Source organism: Brienomyrus brachyistius, chromosome 5 (assembly GCF_023856365.1).
Source record: "Brienomyrus brachyistius isolate T26 chromosome 5, BBRACH_0.4, whole genome shotgun sequence".
NCBI classification, from domain to species: Eukaryota; Metazoa; Chordata; class Actinopteri; order Osteoglossiformes; family Mormyridae; genus Brienomyrus; species Brienomyrus brachyistius.
The window spans coordinates 6,930,182-6,952,185 of record NC_064537.1 but is presented as its reverse complement, the minus strand read 5'-3'; the positions used below and the strand labels follow the sequence as shown (position 1 = coordinate 6,952,185).

General features: G+C 49.1%; 1 protein-coding gene across 2 annotated transcripts in view; it reads left to right on the top strand.

The window, feature by feature from the left end:
* The window catches only part of cacna1ia (calcium voltage-gated channel subunit alpha1 Ia), a 157,948-nt gene that overhangs the window by 115,948 nt on the left and 19,996 nt on the right, over positions 1-22,004 (top strand). For both annotated transcript variants that reach the window (XM_049013571.1, XM_049013570.1), the window contains exons 10-29: positions 627-943; positions 2,397-2,548; positions 2,669-2,854; positions 4,612-4,729; positions 4,868-5,023; positions 5,229-5,319; positions 6,272-6,432; positions 6,860-7,327; positions 8,374-8,474; positions 9,512-9,635; positions 9,722-9,790; positions 10,893-11,071; positions 11,256-11,382; positions 11,818-11,943; positions 12,174-12,263; positions 13,535-13,727; positions 14,710-14,861; positions 15,086-15,195; positions 17,661-17,794; positions 18,248-18,318. In XM_049013571.1, the coding sequence (XP_048869528.1) occupies positions 627-943; positions 2,397-2,548; positions 2,669-2,854; positions 4,612-4,729; positions 4,868-5,023; positions 5,229-5,319; positions 6,272-6,432; positions 6,860-7,327; positions 8,374-8,474; positions 9,512-9,635; positions 9,722-9,790; positions 10,893-11,071; positions 11,256-11,382; positions 11,818-11,943; positions 12,174-12,263; positions 13,535-13,727; positions 14,710-14,861; positions 15,086-15,195; positions 17,661-17,794; positions 18,248-18,318 (3,125 nt within the window). The remainder of the gene's footprint in view (positions 1-626; positions 944-2,396; positions 2,549-2,668; positions 2,855-4,611; positions 4,730-4,867; positions 5,024-5,228; positions 5,320-6,271; positions 6,433-6,859; positions 7,328-8,373; positions 8,475-9,511; positions 9,636-9,721; positions 9,791-10,892; positions 11,072-11,255; positions 11,383-11,817; positions 11,944-12,173; positions 12,264-13,534; positions 13,728-14,709; positions 14,862-15,085; positions 15,196-17,660; positions 17,795-18,247; positions 18,319-22,004) is intronic.

Sequence of the window (22,004 nt, the reverse complement as noted above, 5' to 3'; positions counted from 1 at the left end):
ATTATAGATGGATACTGTCTACACGTTGTGTCATATGTTTTTTTATTGACTGCTACTAGGATCCCTGTTGGCGGAAAAAGTCTAGGGAGAGAAGAAATTCAAAGTATGGACATAGCAGAAATTTGTGTAAAGGGACTTGGTTGACCTGTCAGGTACCTCATGGTTGCTCGCTGCTCTTAGTAAGGGGTATGGCAGTCCTCCGGAACTCCCTTGTGGCACGAGAGATGATGTTGGGGTCGTCAAAGAGGACAGAGTGACAGTACTGTGAACCAGAGGGGCACACATGGCCTGTCTGCAGCTGCCTGGCAGGCGTGGTATCATCGTGGATAGTTACATTCGACACAGAATTGAAGACAGATAATATCTGGGGGAAATGGGAGGGTGTTGGAGACGGGGGTGTAATAAAAATGGATCAAAGATGATGACAAGAGAAGATACCGTGGTGGGAACAGTTATTTTTTAGAAGCATGACCATACGAGAGCTAACCTATTTTGTTCAAGTGACCATTTTCAGTCTTTCATCAAGTTTTCATGAAGTCTCTCTGTTCTCATGGTGTCTAGTATGACCAAGTAACTCTCTAGGTGCACCATCTCTCTCTCTCTCCCCGTCTCTCCCAAACCTGAAGGCGGCCCGGAGTGTGCCACGGCTCCATCGCTCACGGATGGGGACCGAGGTGTGGACGCTACGACCGGTGAGGGGGCGGAGGAGGATGCGGTGGAGGAGGCCGAAGGGGAGGGCGCACGGCTGAGGGAGAGCGGAGAGGAGGATGCGGAGAGTTCGCCCAGCAAGAGGGCCGGGCCGTGCCGAGGGCGATGCAAGGAACTGTGGAAGAAGACGAAAGCCAAGCTCTGGGGCATCGTGGAGAGCAAGTACTTCAACCGAGGAATTATGATCGCCATCCTCATCAACACCATCAGCATGGGCATCGAGCACCACGAACAGGTAGAGTCCAGTGTCCCTTTTCTTCTATGACCATTGACTCACACTGTCTGTTACTTCCTCTGTTTCCCTTCACCTCCATCCCTGGTTCATTCTCGCTCCCTTTCCCTCACTCCCTCTTTCTCTCTCTCTCTCTCTCTCCATCCATCACCTTACTTCTTCATGGACCTACAGAGGTTATCTCTAAAATATCTAAATAGAAAAGCAGCAAATGAACAGAAGCAAGAGGGTTATTTAGCACTGGGCATTAATCACCCTCTTGCACCAAACTACGGCTGCTTCTGGAGGGTTTGACTGTCCTTCTGCAATCCTCACAGTGCTAAGCATGTGGAGACGTTATGCCCTCCTATTGTGTACCTTTTGTGCTCCATCTTGACTCGGAACATCTTTGTCAAGGCCACGTTCTTGCGATACTTGTTTGCATCAGCCCTTGCTAACAGAACACGAGGGCTCTGTCACTGAAGTCATGTTCACAGTGTGGGATTTGAAGCTAACGTCTGACCATGTCAGGGCAGTAGAGCTGTAGGAGTATCTGTTATGGGGCAGCTAGAACCATAGCGTTAGATCAACTTGAAACGGCGTCCTATGCTGGAACGTCGGCATGGTGAGGAACGTCAGCGAGGTACAAGAGCAATGGGGCTGGAGGGCGGGGGATGATTCTGGCCGATGCTTTCAAGACAGGTCATGCTGTCAGGATGAAAAATGAGGATACGAAAGAGAGCCGTGTTAAATGCACGTGTGTTAATCTTTTCTGACCTTTTTGAAATGATGACTTTACCGATGTTCCTTCTTATCTGCCGCAGTGGAAGCCGAGTTCTCTCCCTCAGGGAAATAGAGGCGGCTCACTGATGCTGATCGCTTCCAGGGAGATATGGATCGTCGTGATATTGCACTGATCTTATATGCAGACCAAAGGAGAAATAATAGGGAGAGCGGGAAAGACGGATCGTGTTAGATAGGTTTAGATAGCAGCCTTTTCCTGAGCACTGCCTGCACGGATGGATACGGTAACACAGGCTAATTACTACGCTGAAGGGCAGACCCACCCGGAGGGAGTTTCACCTGGGACTCTTAGATGATTGCAAAAAGGTCACAACCAGCGTACCACCTGCTGCCTTGTTCCTGGTATTATTTCCGTATTGTGATATCCTTACTGTCTATATCTTTATATTTTAATTTGTCTAACCATTGGTTGTTAACTGAAGCCGGTTGCTTTCTCAAAAGACAATGGAAATTATCCTAGGCAGGGTTTACCTGAGTGCTATGAATACCTATATTGTTTTCTTAATAATTTCTATTAGACAGACTAAGCGGATTCTGTCTCCCCATCTTATAAGGAATGGCTGAGATGTTTGTCTTTCTCATTGCGCCGGCTCTCCAGTGTGCGTGCAGACTGCAGCGTAGCATTAACAGGAAACAGCCCTGACCTCCCTGTGTCTCCCTCCCACTCGTGCAGCCCGAAGAGCTGACCAACATCCTGGAGATCAGCAATATCGTCTTTACCAGCATGTTCGCCCTGGAGATGATCCTCAAACTCACCGCATTCGGCCTCTTCAGCTACCTGCGCAACGCCTACAACATCTTCGACGGGATCATCGTGATCATCAGGTGGGACCTTGCGGAGCGGGTCAAAGGTCAGAAGCAGGGGTGGGGAAAGGGTAGCTGTGGGGCACCTGCTGTGGCATGTTCCTCGGAGTCAGTCGGCCTCTCCCTCTTTCCCTCCCCCAGCGTGTGCGAGATCATCGGGCAGTCGGACGGAGGCCTGTCAGTCCTGCGGACCTTCCGGCTGCTCCGCGTGCTCAAGCTGGTCCGCTTCATGCCGGCACTGCGGCGTCAGCTCGTGGTGCTGATGAAGACCATGGACAACGTGGCCACTTTCTGCATGCTCCTCATGCTCTTCATCTTCATCTTCAGGTCTGTGAAGATCTCACTTTTCCCAGCCCTCCCTGGTATCCACGACGACTCCCAAACCAATCATGGATGATGGTGGAATCTGCTGGATGATGGTTTTTGGGTCTCAGCCAGGGGTGGATTAACTTGTCTGGGGGGGCCTAGGCTGACATAGCTAGGAGGCCCCCCAAGCGGGACACTTAAGCTATTTTTTGCGTATAAACAGAAACGAGAACGAATTAAAAATGATGCAACATCAGTAATCCGCTAATCAGCACAAGGGGCGCCTGCAGTAAAATTTGCCGAGGGCGGGGGTGGGGTGGGGGGTCCATTTTTCTGCAGCCTAGTAAAGCCTGTGCATGAATCCACCCCTGAGCCTGACCTTGCTGTCCTAGCATGTTGTGCTGATAAAACACATGACAGCATGACTGCTGTACTTTTCTTCCCCAGCAGCTCAGTGCCCCCACCCCCTCTCCCAGGGCAAATAGACAGCAATCTGTATATAAACTAAGGGGCGCAGGACAGACTTCTTAACTGGGGGGGAAACAAACAAAACATCTCTTTTTAATTTATCCAGCCATGTTTGATGATTTTTGGCATGATTTGGGCTAATGGATTAATACACCGATCAGTTTGACTGGCACTGCCTGACATCAATTGACTGTCACTTTGTTGTCTGGTAAGGAGTCGCCAGTCATCCACAAATGGCCTGTTGACCAACAGCAATGTGTCGCAAGTTTTTAAATTTCCTGAGACCCAGTGTACAGTGTAATGTTACATGTGAAGATGCATTCATAGTTTTATTGCAGACATAATTTCAAGTTAGATCAAACTTGCATGAAATGGTTATCTTTACCGTAGTTATTTAAATTATCCTGAGACGTAGGAAAATTATGTTGACAATTGCATCCAACATAGGCTTGGTATAGATTATATAGAATTTACGGCTGCTTACTCTGCATGCTATTTGAAAGAACGCTGTGACAGATCTTTATGGTCCGAGTTGCTTTAACCGTATTACATACCGCTGTGGTTCATGTAACCAAAACTGCATACAGCAGAATTTAAGCAGCTCAGCTCTCAAGCTTTTCAGCACCCAAAAGCCGCAGTGGCAGAATACAAACGGAATGGGCAAAGTCACAATTGTGGCAGGTGTAGGTGTTTCTAAATAAAATGTTTTAGAAAGTGACGCTCGTGTTTGAGATATTTATCCTTCGTTAGAACAGTAGGTCATCGTGGAAGTGAAAAACTTTCGAGCCATGTGTAGGCTAATTGGAATGCGCGCATTTTACTATGTCTACCTACAAATGGCTACAGGGAGACAGTAGGAATGCGTGTATACAGGCATGGGGATGCGCACGCATGTGTGTGGAGCAAACATGCTGTGAGCGGTTTGTGACGGTCGACGCAGTTTGATGAGTTCAGATGTTTAGATGTGAAACCTTATTTAGAAAGGTACTTGTTTATTAGAGTTTTGTTTCTTCTCCCTCCAAGGCGGGGTGGGGCTGCATCAGGGTCCCCACATAACTGCTAGCTGCCTGACACGGTACCTCGCGCTAACTGCATGTCCTTCATAATTCACTTTAAAAGGCGTCCCGACATACATCGGCCTGAATCGACGTGGCACCGTGTGGCACAGCTGGTTTATATGAGCATAGCGGACGTCAGCTGCCGGTGCTGGTTCTTCGCAGATCCGCTTTACGAAGCAGAATCCCACTTAAGAGTGCCGCTTCTACCCCTCAGCGATCATCAGTCACATTTCGCCCTCACTCTGCTTGCAGTATTCTTGGGATGCACATATTCGGGTGTAAATTCAGCCTGAAGACGGATGCTGGGGACACCGTTCCTGATAGGAAGAACTTCGACTCCTTGCTGTGGGCCATCGTGACGGTGTTCCAGGTAACCACCTCGCACCTCAAGCCCAAAGGGACAGAATTCCACCGCATTACACCAAATCACCAGGGATTTTTCGGATGCACTAGCCTTTTGCAGCTGTGCTCAGGCTTATGCATCTGCGCGTCGTAAAAATACTTCCAGATTCTGACTCAGGAGGACTGGAACATGGTGCTCTACAACGGCATGGCCTCCACCTCCCCCTGGGCCGCCCTCTACTTCGTGGCGCTAATGACCTTTGGGAACTACGTGCTCTTCAACCTGCTAGTGGCCATCCTCGTGGAGGGATTCCAAGCGGAGGTGAGGACGGGGGCCTGTTCGGTACCCCCATGAATTGTGCACTGTAGAGCCTTTGATGTCTGCTGTTGGCTAATGACTTTTGTCTTTTAAAGGCACGTCAAAATTTTGATGCCTTTTTGATATTCAGTCACCGTCAGAGATACTATCTCTCAGCTCTTCCCCACGCCTCTCTCTGCATCTTCACGTCCGTCTGCCTCACTGACAGGGCGATGCCAATCGGTCCTACTCGGACGACGACAGGTCTTCCTGCAACTTTGACGATACCGACAAGCAGAAAGATCCTCTGCAGCTCTCGGGTATTTTGCATCATTAATCTTTGGCCTCAGCTCAGATCTGCGGTTATTTGTGTGTGTTTGTGTTTATTTATCAGTTTTCTGCAGTTGGCAGGAGCAGCATAATGTAAGAACTGAACCATCAGCCCCGTTGCTTATTGGTTTAAGCCAGTCTTTCTCAATTTGGTCCTCAGGGACCCGCAGACTGTCCACCTTTTTGCTCCCTTTCAGCTCCCTGCCAGACAGTCCACATATTTCCACAGAAACATGGACCGTTTGCGTTGACGGTCTCCATACAGGCAGCTGGGACGGAACATAACTGTGGACTGTCCTCGGATCCCCCCTGGTTAAAGCTTCAGGTGCCAGAGCTCGACCATTGAGCATAATAGTTCACCCAAATTGCTGCTCTAAAATATCCATATTTATTAACAATACAAAGTGACAGACCCCTGTAGGTGTCTTTGGGTGGAATTGTCCTTTAAGTAATTTTTAGTAGCTGCTAAAACCTTGATACTAGTGAATAAAGAGGTCAGGTCCCAGGTGGAAAGTGCTGTTATACTCTTGTCACAGTTTTCGATCTGATTCGCCCTGTTTTCAATCCGTTTGATGGCCCAGTCTAAAGGTGTGATGAGCTGCACCAAACACGCGAAACAGCTGTAGCATCAAAACAAAACCATGTGGAAACGGTCCTTGGATAAATTGCAGTGGTTCCTTGAAATATGCAGTGCAATGGATTGTCTCCCTTGTATCCATAGCACCTGGTTGTTAATTACATACGTGTGAAATATCAGCCTCCTCTTTCCACAGATTGTGCCTGGTTAGAAACTGTTACTCGCATCTAATTGTTCCGCTATTTAATCGGGAAACATGTTACAGATCTAACACCAGTGTCAGGGAGCGGAGTTACACCGCAGGAGTGCTTTTCGATGACTGTGACTGTGTTCAGAACTGACAGCGACCTACTCCACCCCCCCAGACCCAAAGCTGTGCGCCCTCACTCCTAACGGGCACCTGGAGGTGGCGCCAGTGAGTACTGGCAAAGGCGTGTACCCCCCCGAGCATCTGACCTTCCCCCCGGGCTCGCGGGAGAGCAGCGTGACGTCACTGGGCAAGGTCAGCCAGGATCGCAGGTCACTGGTGAGTGGAGGGGACGTGCTATCCTTCACAGCACCCCCCCCCCCCCCAAAACTGGCCAGCTGGGTTTGCAAGCTGAAGTCAGGTGCCAGGTGTCTGTGTGCTTCGTGAGCTTAGTGCGATTCTTGCCTCTCCTCAGCATTTAATGCCCACACCATAATGTAGCACAATAGCTGGGATGTTGCTTTGCTATTGATGCGATCTGATTCGCTGATTGAATTACTGCCATCTGGTCATGATGATAGGTAACTGATGTCCGTACCTTTGAAATGTGTGCCATTTGCACAGCTGCAAACATCATGGAGATTTTATTCTTTTATACTGGTAACTTTAAGATACTTTCCCATTTCGAGTTGTACAGTATGTTAATTTAGAGAACGAAAACCCTAAAAGGCTTTGGAACTCACACACAATTTCTTGTGCGTTGCAGCGCATGGGCCGCAGTTCCCTGTACCACAACTGGGGGCGCCCTCTCCCTCAGTCTGCGTGGAGCAGGAGGTCCAGTTGGAACAGCCTGAGCAGGACCCCCCGGGCTCTTGGAATGGGGGGAGGCAGCCTCCGATCCCGCAGCCCCCGCTCCCTGCACGCAGCCGAGAACGAGTCCCTCCTCTCTCCACCTCTTCCTCCCCCACCTCTGCTGTCCCGCCACTTCCCACCAAACAGGGACAGACGGGCACTTTCCCTAGAGCTCCCCGAACTGCTGCAGGTCCCTGGGCCGCCGCTGGCCCTCCCCCAGGAGAAGAGCTTCTCCGGAGGCCCGAGTAGCCCAGGGTGGGCCGGGGACCACCATGACTGCAACGGGAAGACACCTGCCCCCCAGGCCAAACTGCTCGGGGAGGTTTTCCCACAGCTAAACACATGCAAGGAGAGACAGGAGCTCGAGGATGAAATAGACTACGTAAGAACAAAGGAGACCGTAACTGCTCGTCATATCAAACGCCTCTCAGCGTTACATCATCACCTTTCTGTCCGTCACCCATGTTACCACGACATGTACCGAAAGCCTCAAAGTGCCAGTGTGTGCAAGGCTGAAACATAAACACATAAACACAACCACCTCAGTTGAAACCAGAAAACCAAACTCTCGGGCTGCAATTAAACATGCAGCTTTAAGGCCTCAATTCTACTCTTCAGTAAATTCTAGAAAGGGATCACTTGCTTGGTTACAGAATTTTTCAGGAGAATATAATGAATGTATGACAGTTGGGGTATAATTGTTTCCTCGGGAAATAATATAGTGTGCATTGTCAAAAAAAAAGAAGTTTAGCTTCTTTTTTGAATACGCCAAACTAAGTCATTTGGCTAAGAACAGTCTGAGTCACAGCAGAGACACCCAGACATGATTGATGATACACGACAGGAAGATGAAGCAGATGAGGGCACCTATCCTGCAATTATCTTTTCTTTTTTTTACTTGGCCGACGCATTTGTATTTTTTTCTTGGAATGCCTTGTAAGTGTCGCTGTGGGTTTTTGTCTGACATTTACTTCGTGAGACTGCCTGGGAGGCCACAGTGCGGCATGCTGAGCCCTGCATCGCGCGTGCGACCGGCAGAGTTCACGCTAAATACCACCGTGCGCCTGGCTCACATTAACCGGCACGTACGCGCGAGCGCAGGCCGCGGGGCAGGAAGCCCTTCAGTTGTGGCGTGATCATCCTTTCCGCGCCCACCTCACGCGTGAGACGTTAACCTCGGGCGCGGGTCAATCTCTGGTTTCATTAGAATCCCGCTGCGCCGAGCTTTACACACATGTGGAAGCTTTCGGGGTGAATCTGCGGTGCCATTCAAGTGTGTGTCTATTTTCTGCCAAGCGCCAGATCATCTACACGCTGACTAAGAGCACTGATTCACCTAGCAGCTCTGATGGCCCTCTGTATATCATACGATGGAGATTCTGCATGCTGGCTGACACTGCAATGCCCCACCTCCCCCGCCCCTCCCAGAGTCTCTGCTTCCGGATCCAGAAGATGATAGAGGTGTACAGGCCAGACTGGTGTGAGACCCGGGAAGATTGGTCTGTGTACCTCTTCTCCCCACAGAATAAGTAAGTCTGCATTCTTCACAGCCATATTAGGTAATGTATCAATACAAAGTGACTAAGCATTTTTCCCACAGCTACTGTAACTGTAAATTTGTAATTAACAAACCAATGCTTAGCAGTGTCCCCTTTTCTGGGATTCATACCTTAAACCTTTACGGGACCGTAATCTTTATGGTCTGATCAGGGGCGCCAGGGGGGTCGGTCCAAAATCAGGGGGCCTAAAAATTTGGAACATAACTGGATTGGTCTGGACTGGGGGACCCAGTACAATATGCTTTCATGCGGCCCAGAATCTCTAGCAACAGCTCTGGGTATGATATTGTCTGCCTCACAGTGAACCCCAGCCAGGAACTGCTTAACTGACCCAAAATCAGCACTCAAAAATCCCGCACGGCTAAGCGACCGCCGTGATTGGTTCCTGACGGAGATTTTCAAAGGCCAATGATTGAAGCAGGCAGGCACGGCGCAAAGCCGAAGCCAAACAGGCGCTACGCTAATCAGTGGGCCGACGGCTCTCCGCATCCCCGCAGAAACAGCTTGATTAGTCTATTGATCTCCTTCCAGAGGTGGCATGACAACTCTCATACTCTGTTTATCAACAAGTGCTTACAGGCGATGAGGCGCGTGCGCAGGGAGGCGCGGCCGTAGCCGAAAGCGTCCCCCAGTGCAGCCGAGTAAAAGCCTCGCATTGATCGAAAGCTTTTTGACTGCCACTTATGACAGTGGTGAGACTAACGGCGTTTGGTACTCTGTGACCTCGCATTTGATGCGAGCGGGGGAAACTTACGCTTATAATTGAGTTTCTCGAGATGGATCCGTTAATATCGTGAAAGCATGCATGTGTCCATCTGTGAGCGTGGGTGAGTATGTGTAAATTTGAATCTGTTTCTGGGATTTGTGGTTATATTTAGACAGCAGGTAAATTCGTGTGGTTTTTCTCCAAAAAGCTAATTATACTAACTCATTCTGGAGGTGATTAAGTTATTTCATGCCCTGCACACCCTCCCCACAATTCTGCCTGTTTCCCGTGTTTCATACAGGTTCAGGTTAATGTGTCAGTCTGTCATTGCACATAAGCTCTTCGATTATGTGGTGCTGGCCTTCATCTTCCTCAACTGCATCACGGTGGCTTTGGAGAGACCCAAAATCCACCAGGGAAGCCTGGTAAGACCCCTGATTGCAGTGGTGATTGGCTTGGCAAGGGGACTATCCGGCAAGGTCACCCCGTTCTCCTCCTCCTCTCTATGCAGGAACGAGTCTTCCTCACCATCTCCAACTACATCTTCACAGCCATTTTTGTGGCAGAGATGACTGTCAAGGTAAACCCCATAAACCGAGTTATTTCCTATTGTATGTCTTGACCATTGATCTGGTGTTGCACATAATTGACACTGATATTAATTAATTTCTGAGATTCAATACGTTGTGTCTCCCAAGTGCATCATATACAGCCGCTGTGTGTCTTCAGCATTCTCCATCCCTTTCAGCATGTTTCAGCCTCTGAGGCCTGGCCCTGGCGCGATATATGCTTGTTTGTTCCCAATTTGCCCAGCATTGCCTCCGGCCCTCCAGAGAGGACCAGTATATTGAATTTCCTGGATCTGCTCCGTTAGCATAATCTCCCCACAGACGAACAATTAAGCGACTGAATAAATGAAACCAAGCATTCCGCATTCAGACAGCCTGCCGTCATTCACACTGAGGAAAGCTCCGGCGTGACAAGCCCATCGTCCACGTCGCCGGGTCGTTAAGCGATTAAGCAAGCAGCGGTTTTGGAGGCGTCGTAATTGACTTTACTGGAGGCTCGTAAAGAGCGGCTGGTCAGCCATGACAGCGTCTCCCTTGCTACTGTGAAAAATATCCCCTGATTGAACTTGGTTTTCACAAGTCATTTTGGGTCTGTGAATTGGTGATATACGGCATTCCTGAGCATCCAGTGTTCCTAGTGGAATGTAAATGGAAGCAAACCAATGAATATCAATATTCCGGCTAAAAAAAATCACCCTCAGATCCTCTCTCAAGCTCTCAGATGCGCATTCTTGCCATCACCAAATCGCATTTTGTATCTAGGGGGTGGGATAATGTTTAAGGGCTTCATCTGCATCATCAGTTCAGTACATTTGAACCTGAGAATTGAGTACCTGAATTACAATACTCCACTAAATATATCCAGTGCCATGAATTAAATATCAGTAAAATGATATTATAATGCTGTCTAAGACTTTTTATGGCTCTTCATTGATCAAACTGATCCAGCAGCCATCTTCCCTGAGCGACTGCAAAACGTGAACCTAAGTGTGCAGGGTCCCACTGACACGCTGGGTTGGGGGTCCGACGGTGGAAACCAATTTAGCAAGTGTAAACAACGATTCTGACGCCGTCTCAAGAAGCCGCTTGTTCCTGTTATCTGCTCCACTGCAGGTGGTATCGATGGGCCTGTACCTAGGAGACAAGGCGTACCTGCGCAGCAGTTGGAACGTTCTGGATGGGTTCCTGGTGTTTGTGTCCCTCGCTGACATTGTGGTTTCCATGGCTGGCGGGGCCAAAATCCTGGGAGTGCTGCGTGTGCTCAGGCTCCTTCGAACACTGCGCCCCCTCAGGTACGGCTGTCTAACTGCAAGCAAAAACTTTTTAATGAAACGTATTGCTGTGTGATTATTTATGTTTTACTACAAAACTAACAAACTGACAAGCCTCAAGGCGCAAACTTGGAAACAACTTACCAAAGCCCATGTTGAGGATCCGACAAAGAAACGAGATTATTAATTTTGGCTTGTTTTTCAGGGTTATAAGCCGTGCTCCTGGATTGAAGTTGGTGGTGGAGACCCTGATCACCTCCCTGAAGCCCATCGGAAACATTGTTCTGATCTGCTGCGCGTTCTTCATCATCTTTGGCATTTTGGGAGTCCAGGTAGGACCAGCTGTTTCCTCACTGTACGTTCCTCGGTGATTCTGCCTGCATGATGCATCTTTGGACCACAATGGATACTACTGAATGTATAATACACATAATTTTATACAGATAAGAACATAAGAAATGTACAAACGAGAGGAGGCCATTCGGCCCATCAGGCTCATTTGGGGAGAATTAAACTAATAGCTCAGAGTTGTTAAAATCTTATCTAGCTCTGATTTACTGTAAAGGAACCCAGGGTTTTAGCTTACGCTACACTAACAGGAAGACTATTCCGTACTCTACACGCTGAAGTGCTTCTTCAAATCCATTTTAAAATGTTCTCCCAGCAAGATTCGTTTTGTTTGTGAATTTCCATTAAAAATGCCTCTGAAATCGAGCCATTTCGAGATCACACAGTTGACATACGTGATGATCAAATGTGGCCTTCAGCTCTTCAAAGGCAAGTTCTTCTACTGCTTGGGCCCCGACGTGAAGAATGTCACCAACAAGTCCGACTGCCTTGCAGCCAATTCCAAGTGGGTCCATCACAAGTACAATTTTGACAACCTTGGGCAGGTAACGCAGTCTTCCCTTCACACCCCTAAGGGGAGCAACTTTTAATGCAGGCAGTTGTTTACATCCATTTCCAGCGTGCCGAGTGACCATTCATCTGTATGCGTGTTTGTGTATGTGTGTGCTTGCGTGTCTACGTGCCGGCTCAAATTCCTCGCGTGTCTTCGTCTGTATGGACCTGCCGTCTGTGTGTGTGTGTGTGTGTGTGTGTGTGTGTGTGATCTGTACTGCAGGCCCTGATGTCCCTGTTTGTGCTGGCTTCGAAGGACGGCTGGGTGAACATCATGTACCATGGCCTGGACGCCGTGGGCATCGACCAGCAAGTGAGTCTTGCTTCGGGGGAACGCAAACGCGCCACGCGATCGGGGAGTGTCAGATGGCGCTGAAAGCCACAAGATGATTATTTAAGATGCTTCCGGTCGTACAGTACGAGTGATACTTCGAAGTCACACATGATAAGCAAATGAAAACGGTATCAATTCTTATTACCGGCATGATTTCCTCTGCTTCGGCAAAAATGCAACGTTATTTTTGTTGTCATTCTCTTCTTCTACAGTGCAGAATGACTCTGAGTAAATTTTAGGGCCCTCCATCCAGGTTTAATGATAATTAACCTAATGATCAATGAGAAAGACGGAAAAAAAATCACTGCGATTGAATTCTCTGGTTGGCTTCACCAGTTGATCTGGAACGAGTTAATAACTCCAATGAAAAGCACGCATACTTAAAGGACCGGCCACCGGCCTTGACGTCAACGGATTCTAAGAGGGAGCTCCGCAACATCCTGGACCCGACCCAGAGCCGCGAGTCGCTCACACCAGATGCTACGCGGCTGCTGGGGAACGGGGGAGATGTGATAACGAGGTCCTGGCGGAGTGGTGTCGAACACGATTGCGCAAGGCAGCAGAGTGAAGCGGCGAGGGATTCCACCCGAGTGGAGTTTAGCTCCAGCCCTACATGTGTACCGGGACTGGAACACATCTACTAGTTCAGCGTTCTGTTGCCTGTTCTTGTTTCAGCCACAGAAGTATGTTGAGACTAAAAAAAGAAAATGCTGGGGCTTATATTAGGGGTGGGTCCTCAGGGGGTACTGCCCCCAGCTGATAGATGATTGGCCCCCCACAGTTCCCCCTTCCCTGTCAATCACTAATTCAAACCATATTATTGGCTAATGATATGGTTGGCTCCACTCTATGAATTATGATCCTTCTTATGCCCCCCCACCTTAAATAGAATCATAGAATTGCCCCTTTATAAATGAAGGGATAGGTTTTAATATAATAAAGCCGGTCCCTTATACACATCACAGCAGATGGCTGTGAAATCTAAGGCATTGCATTGTAGTGCTGGGTAGGAGTAGAGGTCTCCTTGTGTTGGATGTGAATGTGCAGAACTTCTTAGGTGCTTCTCTGATCTCCGGGCTCCTCCTGCCTCTTTTGAGCAGCCCTAATCCCTTCTTTCAAGGACAGACTGTGTTCAGTGTTGATGATCCCTCTAATTTGTCTAGTGTTTTACCAGCAAGGCTAACCCAACACTTTTCACCCCCTCTCCTCCTCCTCCTTTGTACCCCTACTCCATTTCACCCCCCCCCCAGCCCGTCACCAACCACAACCCCTGGATGCTGCTCTACTTCATCTCGTTCCTCCTCATCGTCAGTTTCTTCGTGCTCAACATGTTTGTGGGCGTGGTGGTGGAGAACTTCCACAAGTGTCGTCAGCACCAGGAGGTGGAGGAGGCCAAGCGGCGGGAGGAGAAGCGACTGAGGCGCATGGAAAAGAAGAGGCGGAGTAAGGGGGCCAAGGGGCATGAGGGGGGATGGGAGAGGCAGAAATGGCTGGAGGGGAAATGAACACATGATTCTGCAGAGAGGATTAAACAACAAGCATTAGTACTTATGGCTGGCAAAGTATGGCAGGTGTTTCACAATATGCATACTTGACTGGACTTGTGGTCTTACGTACCCATTTTACTTCATCTTCCATTGCTGAAGACCAGTTCCAGTACTAAGAACAGAAGTACAGAGGATGGTAAAAATCCTTGGATGTTGTTCTTGCGCCGCCCCAAGTATCAAGGATGTATCAGGTACATCCTTGCCAAAGAAGACCAATCCCATGATTCGTTGAGCCTCAAGTTCATTCTTGAGAGCCAATGTAGCAAGACCTCGCTCTTGCCAATACCACATATTTGCATTATTTGGATTCTTGGTAGGGGCACGAGGGGGGTGCAGGTGGTGCACCTCTGGGACCCGGGTTCGAGTCTCCGCCTGGGTCACATGTGTGCGGAGTTTGCATGTTCTCCCCATGTCGTTGTGGGGTTTCCTCCGGGTACTCCGGTTTCCCCCCACAGTCCAAAGACATGCTGAGGCTAATTGGAGTTGCTAAATTGCCCGTAGGTGTGCATGTGAGAGTGAATGGTGTGTGAGTGCGCCCTGCGATGGGCTGGCCCCCCATCCTGGGTTGTTCCCTGCCTCGTGCCCATTGCTTCCGGGATAGGCTCCAGACCCCCCGCGACCCAATAGGATAAGCGGTTTGGAGAATGGATGGATGGATGGATGGATGGATGGATTCTTGGTATTGGGAAACATTGAAGGGTCGCCCAGTAATATGTGTCCTTTACTTTGACCAATGAGGGTAATTAGTCGTCATGTGATTCGGCCCGTTTTACTCCCGAGACAGCCTCGGGGCAGTTAGGTCGGGTAATTCCCCAGAGATGGTTCACCATGTCTGGCCTTCTCTCCCCCTCCTCCCTGCCCCCCCAAACCCCTCTCAGAGGCACAAAAGCTGCCCTACTACTCCAGCTACAGCCATGTGCGACTGATGATCCACACCCTGTGCACCAGCCACTACCTGGACCTCTTCATCACCTTCATCATCTGCCTCAACGTGGTGACCATGTCGCTGGAGCACTACAGCCAGCCACGTGTGAGTGTTTCCAACTAAATTTATCCACCTTTACTTTCTCTACCCTGGGCTTTTGGGTGTCCTTCTCTACCATACGCCCCTGTTTGTCTGTGTGCGCGGAGCACGATCGTCTGCATCCACTGTCTTCTCCCGTCCTGTTTTCTATGGCGTGTTGCTTGTTACCACTGTAAAAATAGCGCAGCAACATGGCCTTGTCTGAATCCCTCCTTCTCTTTCTCTCCCAGTCTTTGGAGACGGCCCTCAAGTACTGTAATTACTTCTTCACCACCACCTTTGTGCTGGAGGCCGTGCTGAAATTCACCGCCTTCGGCTTCCGTCGGTTCTTCAAGGACAGGTACGGCACCGCGACCCTTCCTGTGCGTGGGGCCACCTTCCTGTCCCACCACGTGACAAATTCACGCTTCTCCTAGTAATCATTTCCATATTCACCTGCATTCTCTTGCAGTGACCTGAATGAATGGCATGTTAATAGTTAAGTACAGCCAGCCTTGTTTCTAAAGAAACTCTGTACTTGAGGCTCACTGAAGGAACATAGTAGCATTATAGGTGCTGCAGTGACTCAGTGGACACGTGCATCGCTCATCCACAGTTGGGTATTTGAATCTTGTCCCTGCGGTGTGTGTGTGTGTGTGTGTGTGTGTGTGTGTGTGTGTGTGCCCTTCTAAAACAACCAGCATAAACCAGCATGGATGGTTACCAGCATGACCAGTGTAATGCATTTTGCTAATACCAGCATATGTTGTGTTTCAGTGCTGGTGGACCAGCATCATTAATAAGATATTGCTGGTGGTTCAGCTTCATATGCAGGTTCCTTTAAATTATCTGAGGTGTGTGTGCGTGTGTCTGTGGGTGTGTGTGCGTGTGTCTGTGGGTGTGTGTGCGTGTGCATGCCTGCTCTCAGCTCTTCATAACCCTGGAGCGTTATTTTTTCCACATGTATTTTACCATGATCCATAAATTAGTTACATTTAATCCTCTTTACCATCCATTAAAATCTTAAGTGGCTTTAAATACACCACATGGAACAGTATAACGTATGGAGTCTGATCTTGTCGTCTGTGAACACAGAGCTGCTGTTCTCCATCACCTCACCCCAGCCAGGGGGATTAACTCAGACCTTCAAGATGGGTGGGGGCTGCGGGGGATGTGCATGGCCGTGTCATTAGTTACCGTCACCAGAGGCTCGTGTAAACAGGAAGTAGGACAGGAAGGAGGCCGGCCATAAATGTAATACAGGTCTTTGGAGAGATGGGACCTGGATTAGGTGGATTTATAGAGGCGCCCTGGCTTTGAGTTCCAAACATCAGCATGTTACATGTAGGTGAACCGCAGATCAAGGGGAAATAGTAAAGGAACTAGACAGGTCAGAATGTCACAGACTGCATTCAGCGCGTTTGCTTCTTATTCAGAAATGCTACTCAGCTTGAATCTCTGTGTCTAGCTGGATAAATAACACCTTGCTTTATAAATAGGTTAATTTACTAGATGCAAGATTATGGCTTAATTGCCATGTAAGTCGCATCAATTGCTTTCCAAACAAATTATTAATTAATAAACAACACTTCCTATGGAAATTGCAGGTGGAGGGTTTGGGGGGGGGTGGTGAAAAACAGGCACACAGATGTTTGCTCAGATCAAAGAGCAAAACCCTGCGACGGGTGACGTCCTGGGGGAGGCAGGGAGTACAGCTACAGCAGGGGTATGCTGCCCGGGGCGTCTCCAGTCTGCTGGATGCCACGGGTGGCCTGCTCACGACCGGCCTGCTCACAGGCGGTTCTGCACGTGGCCAGCCTGCTCACAGGCGGTTCTGCAAATGGCCGGCCTGCTCACGGGTGGTCTCCTTACAGCTGACCTAGTAACGGGCGCTCTTGCTCATGGCCGGCCTGCTCACAGGCGGTTCTGCACGTGGCCGGCCTGCTCACAGGCGGTTCTGCACATGGCCGGCCTGCTCACGGGTGGTCTCCATACAGCTGACCTAGTAACGGGCGCTCTTGCTCATGGCCGGCCTGCTCACAGGCGGTTCTGCACGTGGCCGGCCTGCTCACAGGCGGTTCTGCACATGGCCGGCCTGCTCACGGGTGGTCTCCTTACAGCTGACCTAGTAACGGGCGCTCTTGCTCATGGCCGGCCTGCTCACAGGCGGTTCTGCACGTGGCCGGCCTGCTCACGGGTGGTCTCCTTACAGCTGACCTAGTAACGGGCGCTCTTGCTCATGGCCGGCCTGCTCACAGGCGGTTCTGCACGTGGCCGGCCTGCTCACAGGCGGTTCTGCACATGGCCGGCCTGCTCACGGGTGGTCTCCTTACAGCTGACCTAGTAACGGGCGCTCTTGCTCATGGCCGGCCTGCTCACAGGCGGTTCTGCACGTGGCCGGCCTGCTCACAGGCGGTTCTGCACATGGCCGGCCTGCTCACGGGTGGTCTCCTTACAGCTGACCTAGTAACGGGCGCTCTTGCTCATGGCCGGCCTGCTCACAGGCGGTTCTGCACGTGGCCGGCCTGCTCACAGGCGGTTCTGCACATGGCCGGTCTGCTCACGGGTGGTCTCCTTACAGCTGACCTACTAACAGGCGGTCTTGCTCATGGGCGGTCCTACCGCCCCACTCGGCTTCCAGGAGCAGCACCGCCAGGTTTCAGTCGCCGCCGCCTCTGAAATGCAGCCTGACGGAAGCTCATTCCATCCAGCATGAGCTCAGCCACCTCACCAATGATAGTTATTAGAGCATCATAAGACTGTGGACTGCCAAGGGAGTCAACCATGGGAACCGAGGCATCACCTGTGACCCTCCCACCCCCGCAGGTGGAACCAGCTGGACCTGGCCATCGTACTGCTGTCAGTGATGGGCATCACACTGGAGGAGATCGAGATCAACGCCTCACTGCCCATCAACCCTACCATCATACGCATCATGAGGGTGCTGCGGATCGCACGGGGTGAGTCCCTTCTGTACGGGGCCAGCAGCAGAACTTTCATCTTTCATACCCCTCTCAGCTGGCCCACTGCACTGGGCCCGTCTGCTTTGACTCGTGACTCATCAACGGGCAGGCAGATCAGGTGACGCTGACACACATCGCAACAGATGGCTGTGAAATCTAAGGCATTGCATTGTAATGCTGGTTAGGAGTACAGGTCTCCGTGTGTTGGATGTGAATGTGCAGAACTTCTTAGGTGCCTCTCAGATCTCCAGGCTCTACCAGCCTGTTATGAACAAGCCAGTGGCTGGTGATGTGAGCAGCGCCCTCTAATCCTTTGTGGTTCCTACAATGAAATTTTCTGGGAATCAGACCGCTGGAATTTTCTAGAAAGATTTTAGTTTGCTGTGCTTTGCCTCTTCGTATCTTCCTCAGGTTACCTTCCTAAATTCACCCTCCGATTTTCCTCTACAGTGCTGAAGCTGTTGAAAATGGCTACAGGAATGCGAGCCCTCTTGGATACTGTAGTACAAGCCCTGCCGCAGGTACTACACACACACACACACACACACACTCACCTGCATACATGCCTCATCTTCTCAGCTAAGCTTGACATAGCATTCTGGTCCAGCCTCAAATTCTGTTAATCTGCTAATTTAAATTTTTTTTTTTTTTTTTGCATTAAAAATATTTATTTACTTTTTTCTTCTCTAGCCCAAAACAAAACACAAAGCTGTCATGACTTAATTCTAAATATTTGAAAACGTGGACTGAAGTTGTACCCCCCCTATTTGTGGCAAATCTCCAGGCATCTCCTTGCATCCTCACAGCTTTTTAGCAAGTGGCCATGGGGTGTCATGTGACAGCAGATCACTTTGACAGCAGGGGGCATCCCCAGGTGGGACCTCGCCTGGCCTGCCCTCGCTCTGCCCAGAACACAGAGAGGTCCAAGACGAGATGTTGTAGCGCTGTGCTTGAACTATGCAAACGTGCTATAAACAAGCGATTGCATTTACAGAGGTGAATGTGGCAGATGTTCTTATCTGATGTGAGTCAGCCCTTAAGTCGTTGCATGAAGATGCAAGTCCCTTAGCAGTAGCAGATGTTCAGTAGGTACAGCAAAACCTTTGCAGCGAAATATAAATAAAACAAAATATGGCAAATAAAAAAAAATAAGCAGAAAACATTAAATGTGTTGAATGTTATGACCAAAAAAAACATGAGTTCTGCCTTGTGTTCGATGCTGCTTGGATAAGCTTAGGGCCCCCTGGCAACCCTGATCAGGATAAGTTTTTGATGGATGGATGGATGGATGGATGATTGGATGGATGGATGGATGGATGGATGGATGGATAGATGGGTTTCAGATTTGTAAGATGAATCCGATATTCCAGGATTTGTCACTGTAGCACAGATTAAATATCTACAGGAGATCAGGTCCGAAGTGTAGTCTGAACATGTCGGTTCTGGGCCTAGTGGGCTGGAGTTCAACTGGAGGTGGTTTCCTCGGCAACCTTAAGTGCTCTTGCCGTTGTTTTATGCTTTAATGTAAGACCCATCTGGTTGTGTTGCTGTGTTCTGGATGAGATGAGAATCCGATGATCCATGTTGCTTGAAACCTCACTAGTCATAGTGAGAGTTGCTTTCTGCGGTGGGCTCCAGGCTGACCATGAATCTGTTTTGGAGAAGCAGCTACTGTATGGATGGATAGATGTACAAGTATGCAGTGTATATATCCATTGGCTGAAAACTATTTAAAGCTTTAATAAAAAAATTTTTTTTTGGTGTTGATGTAGTTTCAATACTTCACAGGTGGGAATTTCTGCAATTTTTGTGAGAATACAAAAAACATCTTCCCATTTTTTTCAGAGAATGTTTCACGGCATTCTGCAATCGGCTCAGCCTCAGGCTTCTCAGGCCTTGTGTGTATCTCAGGAGCTTCTGGGAAGTGATTAAGCGGGAGGGTGAGGAAGAAAGTCACCGCTGTTTGCTATGTGCAGCTTCCTGCGCTCTCCTGTCAGCATTTTGGACTTCAAAGACAGCTTTGACCACTGTCAGAATGTGCACAGAGGTCCAGAATTGTGTTTCACCGTTTACTTTCACGCTTCTCAGCTGGAAAAACACAATAACAGATAGTAAGACTTCATGTGCTCAGATTAAAAATTGTAGTTACTATTTCAATATTTTCTTCAGGGGTCAGTAACAGATAATCTGAGATTTTGTGTCTGTCTCATCGTGTACTTTAGGGGCCTCCAACCATATTTACAGAATGATCTGTGGAGCTACACACTTGATACATCAGTGTTTTATGTCCTTGGGGACCCCCAGACAGTCCACATTTTTGCTCCCTCCCAGCTCCCAACTCGGAGCAAAAAGCTGTAATGCTTGATTATATCGACCAGCTGTTTGCCAGGTCTTGGCAACGGTAAGTGACAGATTGGTGGTGGGGGGTCACAACAGTAAAAGATGTTGACTGGCTGGTAGTTGCAACCGTAAAATTGATCTAAGTTCTAATGAGAGCTACTCATTGGCTTTCTGATAGCTACTAGTAGCTTGCGGTTGATGCATTGGAAAACACTGTCCTAGATTAATCTAATTACTTCCAGATTGTACAGTAATCTGGCTGTTTTTCCCCTGTACTATTTCTCTTTTTATGCAGTAGTTTGTTTCTTGAGTGTTTATGGTGTCTGAGAGTGACGGGTTAATAACAAACGTAGGTATCCATCAGCAAGGTTCCTCAGGGTATCTCTGGAAACATACCACATCTGCCAAGGGGACAGTCTGCATCTCCTGGCTCTCAGGGCACTGAGGTCACGGAACACTCAAGCAGCACGTTGCCTGGGGACCTGTGCCATCCACACTCCCATCTGTATCATTATGCTGAGCACTGGAATGAAATTAGTACCGTCCACTCCATTGCCCCCCTCCCTATAGTATTCTGCTGAAGAGGGGCTGCCTTGGGGTAAAAGCAGAATCTCAAGAGACACGGATAGACAGCATCAGTCCTACAGTGCCAGCACTACAACAGTAGAGAAGAACGAATCGTGAAGCAACGTCAATGAAAACAACAACATAGCATGACACACAAACCCCTACATATACCTGAAAGAGGAAATGACGGTCAGCAGTGACTCCATTCGTGCAGGTGACAATCAAACATGATCATTCCGCCACATTTTCAAGTGCATTCTCTTCAGACATATTTAACGGCTGCTATCTTACAAATAATGTACATTTCACTTCAAGGTGATCTCACATCTGCCTGGGTTTCACTAAAGCGTTTTATTTCCACGCCTCAGATCCGCACAAAATGCTGATTTTTTTCGTGCTCGCTACTCTCAAACCCACGGATCTCCTCCTCTACCAAACGGCAGTCGCGAAGAAAACATGCGTGTGCAAATAGAAGAAGAGGCTTTCCCATTGACCGTGCAGCCGCATAAATGGCTCACATTGATTGCATATCGCATGTTTCCTTAAAACAAACACTGATTCTGATGTATGGTTCTTGGGTGTTCGGATTCGATTCCCTCTTTCAACATACCGCTCAGTGTATTGAGATTTGTATTTAGGATATCTGGGCTATTATTTATATGGCTCTGCTTTAAGTATTTAGAGAAATCACATTGGCACAGCTACAGAACCATGCATAAGGTCCCCCTGACCTGCTGATGGTGCCCTAAGACCTTGGTATTGGTCGGAAAATGCTGCTCTGAAACAGCCACAGCTTTTGGCTGCCAGCACTGCTGGCAAATGGCTGTAAATATCTTTGGCATATTCTGTGAAATCAAGAAGCAGAGTCACCTCCATCATGGAATACAGCATTTCGAGGTCTTTCACCCAACCCGTCGTCGTGAATCAGCTGCCAGTTTTTCCCCCCAGTCACAGTGATGGTGCTCGGCTCCAGCTGGCTGATATCTTCAATTGCACGTCCTCGCTTTGGGTGAAGATGTCTTCGGAGGGGAGTCTTTTGTTACGTGGTTTTCCGCTTTGGGTCGTGTCTCACCCCAGTCTGCTCCACAAACTCACTGTAAGGGACAGATGTGACACTTTAAGTACTGACTCTCGCCCGGAACTTGGCCTGAAGTCTGCAGGCTGCTCAGGGATACGGTGGCAGATGCGCCACCACCATGCGGCATGCGCCATGCGCTCAGCCTCGAACCCACCGTCCGTTTGCGAAAATGCCCCTTCGGGAAATTCGCCTTTAGCTCCGAACATCTGCTCGCATTTAGGA